Below are 11,794 nucleotides of genomic sequence, written 5' to 3'. Positions count from 1 at the left end.
TTGCATTTGCAAGGCAGACAGCAGAACCACTGAGCTAAACCATCAGCCTGAATTGCTTTTCTTGATAAATAAAGGAAGGAATTCCAAAATATCAACCTGAAAACAAGACCTCTTCGCTGAGAATACTTGCTGTGTGACTGTGGTCATTTAATTGGTTTCTCTTCAGCTTAATTTCTTCATCTATAAGATGAGGAATAATCCTATTGGGTTATTATAACATGAGTTACACAGAATAGTGTGCCATATAGTAAAACCCGTTTAACTTTTAGCTACTATTATTAATAGTAATGGTTACTATTATTTATGCCTTAATTCCTTAAAGGCAAGGATTTTATTTTCAAGTTGTCTAAGTATCTAGCCATGACACATAACAGGTGCTAAATATTTGTTTTCTTTTTAATAATTTATATATAAAAAAAGTCTCTTTTCAGTAAAATTTTCCCTTTTTTATATTCATTTCTGCAAAGTGTTTTGCTGAGGTACTGGGAATTTAACTCAGGGCCTTCTCACTGAGCTATATCCTCCATCCTTTCTTTTTTCATCTTGAGATAGGGTCATGCTAAGTTGCCCAGGCTCGGCTTGAGCTTAAGCCTCGTGCTCCCACCATGGCCAGCCTTTTCACCTTAACTTTTACAAGCTATTTTTACTGGTTTAGAAATCTAGGCTGTCAAAATTCTAGTACATTTGTTTAGATTTATTTTCCCATCAGTACTTGAAAATTTTGCTCCACGGTCTTCTGTATGTTATGGCCTTGCACCCCTGTCCCATCCTCCTTTTTCCTGGATTTTAGTAATTTGATTTTGTTGTGCCTCAGTTAAATATTTTTCCCTCTCTTGCTGGCAGTTTAGGTTTGTAGTTTTCATCAAATTTGAAATTTCAGCCTTAAGTTTTTCTTAACTGTTCATTCTCTTCTTTTTCAAAACTCAAATTCCCTGTGATTTAGGCTGCTTGATACTGTCCCATTACTCACTAATACCCCTTGTTCCATCTCTCCAGTTCTTTTTTCTCTCTGTTTCATTTTGGATAATTTCTGGGACACAGTTTACTTGGAAACAGTTTAATTCTGAGCTTTAGTGGTGAGACTGTGTTCAGGAACTCTAACCTCCTGGTCCTCCTTCAACTAAAGGAGGCCACAGACTCTACATAGGGTCCTCTTCCTGGTGCGACAGCTTAGGAATTTTTCCAGAAGTAAGCAGGGCAGATACCACACACTGTTAAGGGTCTGAATACTGTTTTATGGGGAGGAGGCTTCTTCCACCTTTTAAAACATTAAGGCTTTCATGTATTTTTATATACTTTGCATGTATTTCCTATATTTTTCCAGTGTTTCAGTTGACACTCAGATATAGAAGTTCTCCTTAATAATTTTTTATTAGATGAACATACAGATAATAATTTATAATCTAACATTATTTCTCATTACCCCTTTTTCTGCTATAAAGATAAAATGGGAAGGGTAGGGGAGTTATGTGTGAAGCATAATACTTGTTAGTCATTCTTTGCATATAGAAATTGACTAATAAAATTAAACAGAATCAGTTTACCTATTCTTTGATGAGCATCATGAAGGAAAATACTGAAATAGAAAATCTTGAGGGTGGGTAGAGTTGAGAGGGGCAGATGAATAGACTTGGCACAAAATGTTGTTCCTTTTCAGGTTGTGTGTTGCAGCTCTGTCTGTGAATAACTTCTGTGACAACCGAGAGGCCCTGTATGGTGTATTTGATGGAGACCGGAATGTGGAGGTGCCTTACCTTCTGCAGTGTACCATGAGTGACATTTTGGCTGAAGAGCTGCAGAAAACTAAAAATGAAGAAGAATACATGGTCAATACGTTCATTGTTATGCAAAGGTAAAACTTTATGTCCCTGCTGTGTGTTTTCTTGCTCTTCTTTAAGTGTTTTCCCTCTGGTTAGAAAATTAGTTGCCTAATCATGTCAACGCACTATTTTTGACTATGGGTGCTCAAGACACATTTGCAATTTTGTCTAGCATGGCTTGCCCTCTGGTTTGAGACATACTAATGTTCAGATACTTTTGTAGGAACAAAGTGTGACTGGAATTTAGTTTCTCAGCCATCTGAACCTCATAGGACTGTACCAATTCCCGATTTTCATTGTTTACCTCACCCATTCTTTCCTAAATCATCACATGAGTGTCACAAGCTCTTTAGATCTGGTGGTATGAGGATTTCTTTAGAAATGGACTGTTTCCAACACAGGTTGTTAACCTTCAGGAAACACTATCACTGGTTTTAAGATAGTATAAACCTTTGTGAAATTGAGGTAGGTAATCAGATTTTAGGCAGGAGTTAAAATACTCTTTGTATGTTGTTTTTTCCCCTGTATACAGTGTTCAAGGCAATGTTAGTAGCAGAATTCTAGGCCATCGCCTGGCATTTCTACCTTCAACAGAACTTTAGGTCACTGCAAAAATTGGGAGATATTCTTTGGACTCTTAGGACTAAATTTTACAAAGACTCCCTCATTCAAAGAATTGCTCATTCTTTTGTTTCCTTAAGAGCTTTATGGGTTGTAAAGGAATTACCTGTGTATAAATATCACACTGTAGACTTTTGCTCTTGTGGGACTCAGAATGACAGTGCTCTAAAGGTCAGAGCAGAAGTGATGATCTTTTCTCTTTCTATGCTTCTCCTCTTTCTGGATAATCTGCCAAAAGAAATAACTTTTAACCAGAGTAGACAGTCTGTTGTGGAATGCCGTTCTAAGTCATAAATGGCTCCGCTTGTGGAGCCCAGTGAAGGAGGTCTGCTATGGTTCCTTGCTGTCCAGTTCAGCACTGTTTGTCAGGTTCCTGTAAGCAGTTGAACAATGATAAGAGCCAGTACTTAGCAAGCCAGTCCTTCATATATATAGTCATTTTTCTAAATACCAGACATGTCATAATTTTTCCTAGTGAGATAGGTATTACTGTTCTTTTATTGATGAAATGCAGAAAGATGAAGCCCAGTCCCTGAAGAACCATAAGTGGTACACTCAGGATTTGTCTATGTGCAGTAAGGCTCCAGAGGATGTTCTAATACAGGCCCAGCAACTTTTCTATTTTTACCACTACCTTGTCCTAGGAAAAAAACATGTCATACACACACTTGTATGCACATCATAGCACACACGCACACACACACCTTCACAACACCCCAGTGGGTAAGAATTAAAATCCAATACCTTCATACTCAAATTACTGGCTCTGCTTTTCACAAACTTTTGTGTCTTTCAGGAAGAAAATAGAGCTGCCTTGGAAGGGCTTAAAGCCAAACAAATCTAGCTATAGGTGTCTGGAAGTTAGAATTTAGATTCCTGAATTACAGGCCCATTTCCAGCATCTTTTGTGTACCTCTTATTTTCTCTATGTGTTAATAGAATACAGGACTATGGTAGATTTTTTGGTCCTTTAAGGGAACTGTATGGTCTTTGTAACTGATCTTTTGATGCATGTGGGTAGGCAAACATGGTTTCCATTGCTTCTGTTACCAGTCACTTAACTTAAGTACATGAGAGGAGCTGATGTCCTTCTGATTACCTGAGAGTTTGCCCTCTTGAATTAGGGGGCTATTTTACTTAACCCTGTTTATTTCAGTATCACTCAGAAACAGCAGGGTTCCTGGAGGAATTACCACTTGTGGAGCTTTTGACTAGAGTTCTTTGCTCCCTCTGATTGTCAGAATATTCAGGTGCTTCATGTATTCAATAAGCCTATGGATTGGTAGACATGAATAAAGGATGAGTCATACACACTTGGTGCTTGATTCTTACAGTGTCCTTTCTGTACGATTTCTAGAATAAATGGTACTGGTCCAGAAAAGTCTTAGTATAGGGCAAAATAGGAGCTGTCCAATACATAAGACCCACACGGTGAGCATCTATCAGAAGGGCCTGTGCATGGGTTTCATATATTCATACTTGCCCTGATTCAAGGGGTTCCTTCAATTTTCCCCTGCTGGGAACAGAGGGGATTTAGAAAAATAGATGGAAAAAGTTGTAATTTTTTGCTCCCCTTGGAGTGTGAAGCCAGGGCAATGTGATTGATCTGAGGTGGCAGGTTGGACACAGCAGTCGAAGGGGGCTCCTTCATTCCAGACCAGCTATTATGCTTTGAATGGAAAAGTGACACATTCCCGCAGTTGTCAGCAGATACCTCTCTACTGGATTGTGTGATGTTGGGTTTTGGGGCTCTGTTCTCTGAGAAGAAGATTGTATGTTTTGGTCGAAAGGCTATCAGTAGAGACCCTGTGTTCTGTCTCACTCCTGGCCCTAGCCATTGGTGTAGTCTTACTGAATTAACAAAACACGTTTTCACTCCCTCTCTCGGATTCTAGAAAACTTGGAACTGCTGGACAAAAACTTGGAGGTGCTGCTGTCCTTTGTCACATCAAACATGACCCTGTGGACCCAGGAGGATCCTTTACCTTGACCTCTGCTAATGTGGGCAAGTGCCAAACAGTTCTCTGTCGAAATGGGAAGCCACTGCCTCTGTCCAGATCATACGTCATGAGCTGTGAAGAAGAGCTGAAGAGAATTAAGCAGCACAAGGCCATTATCACTGAGGTAAGAAGAGGGGTTTTCCTCAAGATGGTGGGGAGGAGAAGCTGGGTCCATGGTGGTGACCCTATGGCACGCATGCCGTAGCAGTCTGTTTATATCATTGAAAGCTCCAAAAGGTTCATCATCATGGAGCTAGGTCATGGACAGCCACCAGTTAGGCAACATTTGCCTTCACAGGACATTTGTTTGGTTGGTTGGTTGGGGTTTTTTTTTTGTTTTGTTTTGTTTTGTTTTTTTGTCATACTGGGGATCGAACTAAGGCCCTTGCGCTTGCAAGGCAGGCAGTGGAACCGCTAAGTTAAATCCCCAGCCCTTCACAGGACATTTCTGAAGCTGGTTTAAAGTTGGAATCTCAAATCTATAGTGTCTCAAGATAAATTAATTGTATATTTCCAGAGATATGGTAACCTATGAAATAACAACATTTATGAATTGCTTCATGGACATTATCTCATTTGACCTTCATAGCAGTCTACAAAGGCATGGTTGGGTGGTTGAGTATTGAAATCACACTGCTGGTTTGTTTTTGTATCTCGGCTCTTGCCACTTTACACATCCTGGTTTTGTCATCTATAAAGTGAGGAATAGTAGTGTGTCTAGTCTGTCTAACAAGGCTAGGATGACTTGCAAACTCTGTGTAAATGTAACTAGTTGTCATTTTGGTTCACGCTTCAGGTTCCATTTGAATTTTGCTCCATTTGAGTAATGTAGTTCTCATCTGGGACTAGTTTTCACCATGGTGGGGAAGAGACTTTGAGACATATTTGGTCATCACTACTGGATGGAGAGTACTGTTGGCACATAGTGGGCAGAGGCTAGGGATACTGCTAAGCATCTGTCCAAGGGACAGTCCCCTGGATGGCAACAGTGCTCCTGTTGAGAAATCCTGAAGTAAATATGTTCATTACCAATGGAACTTCCAAAATGGGTCTTCTTTGGCATTTCTTCTACTCCCTTTACTAATTCACCATATAGTTCACTACTATTTGCCTAGAAGATGATTTGGGGGTACAGCAGTGATCTCCACAGATACACATTTGCCCACAAAGAAGTGTTAGACTTCTGTTGTTGATAAAACTCATAGAACCATGTGAGGTTTGAGGCAGACTAATACTGTAAAAGTTCGTATCTCAGTAGAGAAAAAGAAAAATTCCATAGGAATTTTTAAGGACCATAGAAAGACACAGAAAGATTCAAGTACACTGTGGGATTCTGTGGAAGTGAGTTTGTGTAAATTTAGTTGTATGTCTAATCTTGGAGCAGAGAGAATTAAAATGAATGTTCGAAACTGTGTTAAGGAGCAAGGTCAAATGTACGGGATTAACTGCTCAACATTATACCAAACATGATTCAAAGTTTAAGGATTTCTGCTGCTTGAATGAATGAATGTAGGTTAGCCTTTGTTTATTATTTCTGTGCCACTCTTTTTCCCATGTTTGTCTACATTGAAGATGCTCAGGAGTGAGTGTTTGGGGTGTGGGGTTTTTTGTCTTTTTGTATTCCTTAATACACAAAACTCTTCGTTCCGATGGGTAGAAATTTAAAGGGTAGATAAAACAGCATAGATGAATTTTTGTAGAATTCTGCACTTGGAGGGCAAATTAATTCACTAGAATCAATGGGGTTTGCAATTGTGCTTGAAGCTGTTTTACTAGTTTTACTTCTAAGAATGCTACCTGCTTGTGTTGGTGGCATGGCAAGGTTTTATGAGGAGTTAGGGAGAAAGCACCCCAAGGACAAACTAAAACAAGTCAGTAGTAGGGTTGGGGAAGAAGGGAATATTCTCTGAAGAAACACTCACTCCTCCTAGACACACACAAAAGCTGCATTCGTCCTCATAGAATCTTGCAGTGGAAAGAGGTATTAAAAGTAGGGCCATGAGGAAGCCTGGGAAACTGGGACATGGGCCTGAGAACCTCAAAGTTGAAAGATACGTGAAGTTAAAAAAAAAATGTAAAGGTCTTTTTGTTGGCAAATGATCTAGAACTTTGGCTGCTGATTTAAATGGCATGAGTCCAGCTGAATTAAATCCCAGAGACTTTGCCATCCCCATGCACCAACAGAAAGTCAGGTTCAAGGAAATCTTAAGAAGTGGTACTTCTGTAGCATCTGCCTTTCCAAACATAAGCATTCTGACCCAGCTACTGACACAAGATTGTCTCCACCAGTTAAGTCTACTCAGTGTCTGTCCCTTCTCCTGGGCCTTCAGACACCCTTGACACTTGTGCTCAATGCCCCAGGAGAGAGGAACATAAGGTTAAAGTGTCCCTGCCATGGATACATTTCTTAGGAGACTACCTTATCTCACAAAGGCTCTTCTGTCTTTTGAGGAGCTAGTGACTATGCTTGCATGTGAGGTTATGACAGCCTTCCTGGTACATGACAGATCTTGTCACCTAGGGTAAACATAACTCTGATGAAGGAAATAGCTGAAACATCTTTTTGTCCCTGACGCTACTTTCTTACCTGGGCCTGCACAGTAACCACTTCCTATGGGGTAAACAGTTCTTCCCTTTGTTGGCCACACAGCACTTTCCCTGTGGCCCTACAGCCAGGGGACCCTGAGAAAGCGCACAATTGTTTTCTGTACTCACTGTCTTTGGAAACCCCTTTTCTTCCAGGATGGCAAGGTGAATGGAGTGACTGAGTCCACACGCATCCTGGGCTACACCTTCCTCCACCCCAGTGTAGTACCTCGCCCCCATGTGCAGTCTGTGCTCCTGACCCCCCAGGATGAGTTCTTCATCCTGGGCAGTAAGGGGCTGTGGGACAGCTTGTCCATCGAGGAGGCTGTGGAGGCTGTGCGCAACGTGCCCGATGCCCTGGCTGCTGCCAAGAAGCTGTGCACCCTGGCACAGAGCTATGGCTGCCATGACAGCATCAGTGCTGTGGTCGTACAGCTCAGCGTCACTGAGGACAGCTTCTGTTGCTGTGAGCTCAGCACTGGCGGGAGTGTCCCACCACCCAGCCCAGGCATCTTCCCGCCCTCAGTCAACATGGTAATCAAGGATCGGCCCTCTGATGGGCTGGGTGTGCCATCCTCTAGCAGCGGCATGGCGTCTGAGATCAGTAGTGAGCTCTCTACTTCGGAGATGAGCAGTGAGGTGGGGTCGACAGCCTCTGATGAGCCCCCGCCTGGAGCCCTGAATGAGAGCAGCTCTGCCTATCTGAGTGAGCAACGCTGCATGCTCCACCCTGTCTGTCTGTCCAACTCCTTTCAGCGCCAGCTGTCCAGCGCCACTTTCTCCAGCGCCTTCTCAGACAATGGCCTTGACAGTGATGATGAAGAACCAATTGAGGGTGTCTTCACCAACGGCAGCCGAGTGGAGGTGGAGGTGGACATCCACTGTATTCGGGCCAAGGAGAAGGAGAAGCAGCAGCACCTGCTACAGCTGCCAGCTGAGGCCAGCGATGAAGGGATTGTCATTAGCGCCAATGAGGATGAGCCAGGTCTTCCCAGGAAGGCAGACTTTTCTTCTGTGGGAACCATTGGGCGCCGCAGGCCTAATGGCTCTGTTGCACCCCAGGAAAGGAGCCACAATGTGATTGAGGTTGCTGCAGACGCCCCTCTTCGGAAGCCTGGGGGCTATTTTGCTGCCCCAGCTCAGCCAGACCCTGATGATCAGTTTATTATACCCCCAGAGCTGGAAGAAGAAGTCAAAGAGATCATGAAGCATCACCAGGAGCAGCAGCAGCAGCAGCCACCACAGATACAGCAGCAGCCACTACAGCGGCAGTTTCAGATGGACCAGCTGCCGGACTATTACGACACATCACTGTGACCCAGTCTGAGTGCTGTTTTAAAAATAAACTAACCCAGAAAGACTGAGTTGCAGGAGTCTCCCAGGCTCACATTAAACCAGGGGTTTTACTCCATGTCCTTCTCCCACATTGTCCCCAGTCTATCTTTTCAGCTAATCTGTAGTTTCTCTTTCTGTTGGTTAGTTTAAAAATAATTACCACTTTTCTTCTAGCGATGCTTTACCAATATGATTTAAATTTGTTAGCTTCATTCCCTAACATATCAGATGTACAAAGACAAAGAACAAAAGGTTTAATATATTACAGAGAAATGGTTAATGATAATGTAATATTTTTTAAAAAGGGTTTTTGTTGTTTTGTTTGGAAGGCAGGGCAAGTTGCCATTGCTAAGTGATTTAATATTATAATTCTGTATTTCTGGGGGGGCTTTTTTGTCTTGAAAATGATAGACATTTGTAGAATATGGAGACTAACTCCTAGGAGTTGCTTTACTCTGTCAGGTGACTTAAGTCACTGGGATTCACTAATTTTCTCTGAGAGAACAGTTGATTGAGAAATTTCTATTGTAAATAGCTCAGTGTTATATAGTGATGCTTAAAATGTTTTGTAGTCTTGGCATAAGGACACAGCCTACGTAACTGACTTTTCTTTTCTTTTCCTTCTGATGAGCCTTCCCTACCCGTCCCCAGCCCCAGCTCACCTTCTGGGTGGAGGCCAGGCAGCCAGCACAGTGCGGTTCAGATGAGGCAACTCTGAGGCCACTGAATGAGAGCCTGCACTGAGGGGCCCGGAACCAGTTTCTTTCCTCTCCTGACCCCATCCTCTTGACTTTTGCAGACACTTTTTAATTGTGTTCCTTACTGCTGCCACAATCAACATGACTGTATAGCGTTCCATTAGACCATTTACATACCCGGAGTTATGTTAAAGCAGAATGCACAAATGGACATGTCATAATTTTTGTTATAATAAATATGAAATTTACAAGTATTGGATCCATCTGCTTTTGTCTCAGCAACCAGGTGTGTCTCAGATGATCACCCCAGCCTGGGTATGGAGCAAATGGATGGGGTGCTGGGATTATCAAACATTACTGGCTTGGATTTTTTTAAGGAAGTACACCCAACAAGTCAAATGACAGTGAGTGAGGTAGTGAGATTGACTTTTTGGCTAGCAGTGTAAATAGGCGGTCTCACGCCTTCCCATTTTGTATTATTGTGAGGTAAGGAAGATGTTGATGGAAATTGGTAGAGGCTCATACAGGACATCCCTGGAAAGCATCTACTCCCACGAAGCCAAGTTTGTTTTCAGTTCTGAGAGCCCCCACATCACTTGAATGGGTCAGTGTATGCTTATGAAAAGGGCGAAAATTAAGAATTGGTTGGCTTACTCTACACTGCTAGCAAAAATAATGTCAGCACAGATGTATGCCAAGGAGTCCCATGTTCCTTGCTGTCCCAGAAGGCACGTTTACAGCCTGGGAGCTTTCCCCTCCACCCCATGTCCTCACCCAGCGCTGTGAGTTCAGTGTGTAGAAGAGACCGTTTGCTTCCCCGTCTCACAGACCAAATTCCCATATCTACCCATCTCCGTCCAAGACTGAGGGAGTACCCAGTAAGTTCACAATGATGCGGTGATTAATGTTTCCTAGCTTGTAGGCTTGTAGTGGACTCTCTGTCCCTCCATTGGTGGCCCGTGGGCTGGCTTCATCTTAATAATAACTTCCCTTCTGTGTTGAGCTATTTGTGTACCATACCCATGTGCAAAACTGTTTTTAAATCCATGATCCTATCTCAAGAAAAATGACTGGGGATGTAGCTCAGTGCAGTGCCCTTGGGTTTCTCTCTCTCTCTCTCTCTCTCTCTCTCTCTCTGTGGGTTTTTAATATTAAGGTGCTTAATATTTGAAAATCTCAGATTGCTTCTCAGCCTTTTGGCTAATACAAGTGAAGATCTCTGAAACCATGGTATCTACGAGATCTAAGAAAGGCTTCCCTTCCTGCTATATTCCCTGCTTCCTGGATTTACTGGTAAAGGGTTTCAGGGAGAGAGAAGAGGTTAAAACAGAAGCTTAGGCTGCTCTACTGAGGCTCGCAAACTAGCTAGTAGAAAGCCTAGTTGAAGATTCTAGAAACTGGTTTGTGATGGATCAGCCACGTGCTGCCATGTGCTTGCCTTCAAGCCTCCCTGCCTTTGTCCACTGCTCAAAGTAATGACTCCTGAAGAGCTGGAAGACCCAGTCTCGGGCCAGAAGCCCAGCCTGCCTAATCTGGTTTCTCTTGATTACTTTTGTCACAGCGCCACCTGCTGGTAGATGTAGCCTTTGTCTGGAACTGGGTGCAACTTCTCAACCTTCCCTCCATTTTTTTTCCTCATTGAGTTTATTGGTACATTTTAGGGATACAGCACAGTTACAGTCATCATCGGGATCTTGTACCTTTACGTGACAGGTCTTGACTCTCATTTTTCCCCTTGCCCCTGCACTCCCTTCACCCCCTCGTCCCCTCCCCATTTACAAACACTTTATTTCCATCTTTTCATTTTCTCATATTTTTTTCTTCTCCCTTATTCCCCTTCCCCTGCCCTTCCACTTCCCCTACACCTTTAGCCCTTTTCTCCCTATTTTTCATTGTCAGTTATCTAATTAGGATCTTACGTACTTATATGTATGTATGTTATAGTTTATTCACACCAGAGAAACTATTCAGTATTTACTCCCTGTTCTTGTAGAGTCATCGCAGAAGGCAATCCAGACCACTATTAAGTGTAGCAGAGGTGCTATATTAAAGATTTCTGCTTTGTACAGTGTGTAATCGATTATATCTAAGTCCTGTGATTGGGCACTGTTTCCTATGGGAAATTAGAATGCAGAGATACCAGAGGTATAACCAGAGTCATAAAAAATCTATTTCCAACATCCATTCATCTCCCATTGCCCAGTTTCCCATTCCCCATATTTGAAAAATAAAGCAAAACATCATATGCTCTGAACTTTATAGATTAATATCTAATAATATCACTACCAGCACTGCCCAACAGAGAGATAATTCCCATTCGATTATGTTGACTCCCTTGTGAACACTCATCAAAGAGCTTTTGAATTCATTCTCAGCACACATCAGAAGACACTGCTTTCCCAGCGATCAAATCAGGTAATGTGTTTGAAGTAATTCGTAAGTACTAAGGCCTTCCATGTAAGAACTGTTTTCCTTGTAAATGAGTTGATGGTTGCAAAATAATTGGGAGTACAGCAAAAGTACTTTTTAAAGTGGAAAACTCAACAATTGGAGGAAAAGATAAGGTACAGGTAGAAAGTATGCTTTTCTCACTTCTTGCTATTGAATATCATTTTTTCTTTCAATTCATCTCCCTAACTTACATTTTGCACAAAAGAATCTAGGCAAACTTTGCTTTCATTATTGTCATTGGTTTGTCACAAGCTGATTCTTACTGCTGTGTATTTGAAAGATG

General features: G+C 42.2%; 1 protein-coding gene across 1 annotated transcript in view; it reads left to right on the top strand.

Moving 5' to 3' along the window:
* Nucleotides 1–9,296, top strand: part of Phlpp1 (PH domain and leucine rich repeat protein phosphatase 1) — a gene marked incomplete at its 5' end in the record, with an annotated part of 207,033 nt that extends 197,737 nt beyond the window's left edge. The window contains 3 exons of the mRNA XM_010644887.2: nt 1,658–1,852; nt 4,337–4,565; nt 7,184–9,296. Coding sequence (XP_010643189.1) covers nt 1,658–1,852; nt 4,337–4,565; nt 7,184–8,344 — 1,585 coding nt within the window. The remainder of the gene's footprint in view (nt 1–1,657; nt 1,853–4,336; nt 4,566–7,183) is intronic.
* Between the last annotated feature and the right edge of the window lie 2,498 nt (nt 9,297–11,794).

The sequence above is a fragment of the Fukomys damarensis genome, unplaced genomic scaffold (genome assembly GCF_012274545.1).
Source record: "Fukomys damarensis isolate Sample0158 unplaced genomic scaffold, DMR_v1.0_HiC HiC_scaffold_30, whole genome shotgun sequence".
Lineage (NCBI taxonomy): Eukaryota > Metazoa > Chordata > Mammalia > Rodentia > Bathyergidae > Fukomys > Fukomys damarensis.
Note: the sequence above shows the minus strand (reverse complement) of the source record. Positions and strands in the feature narration are given on the sequence as shown.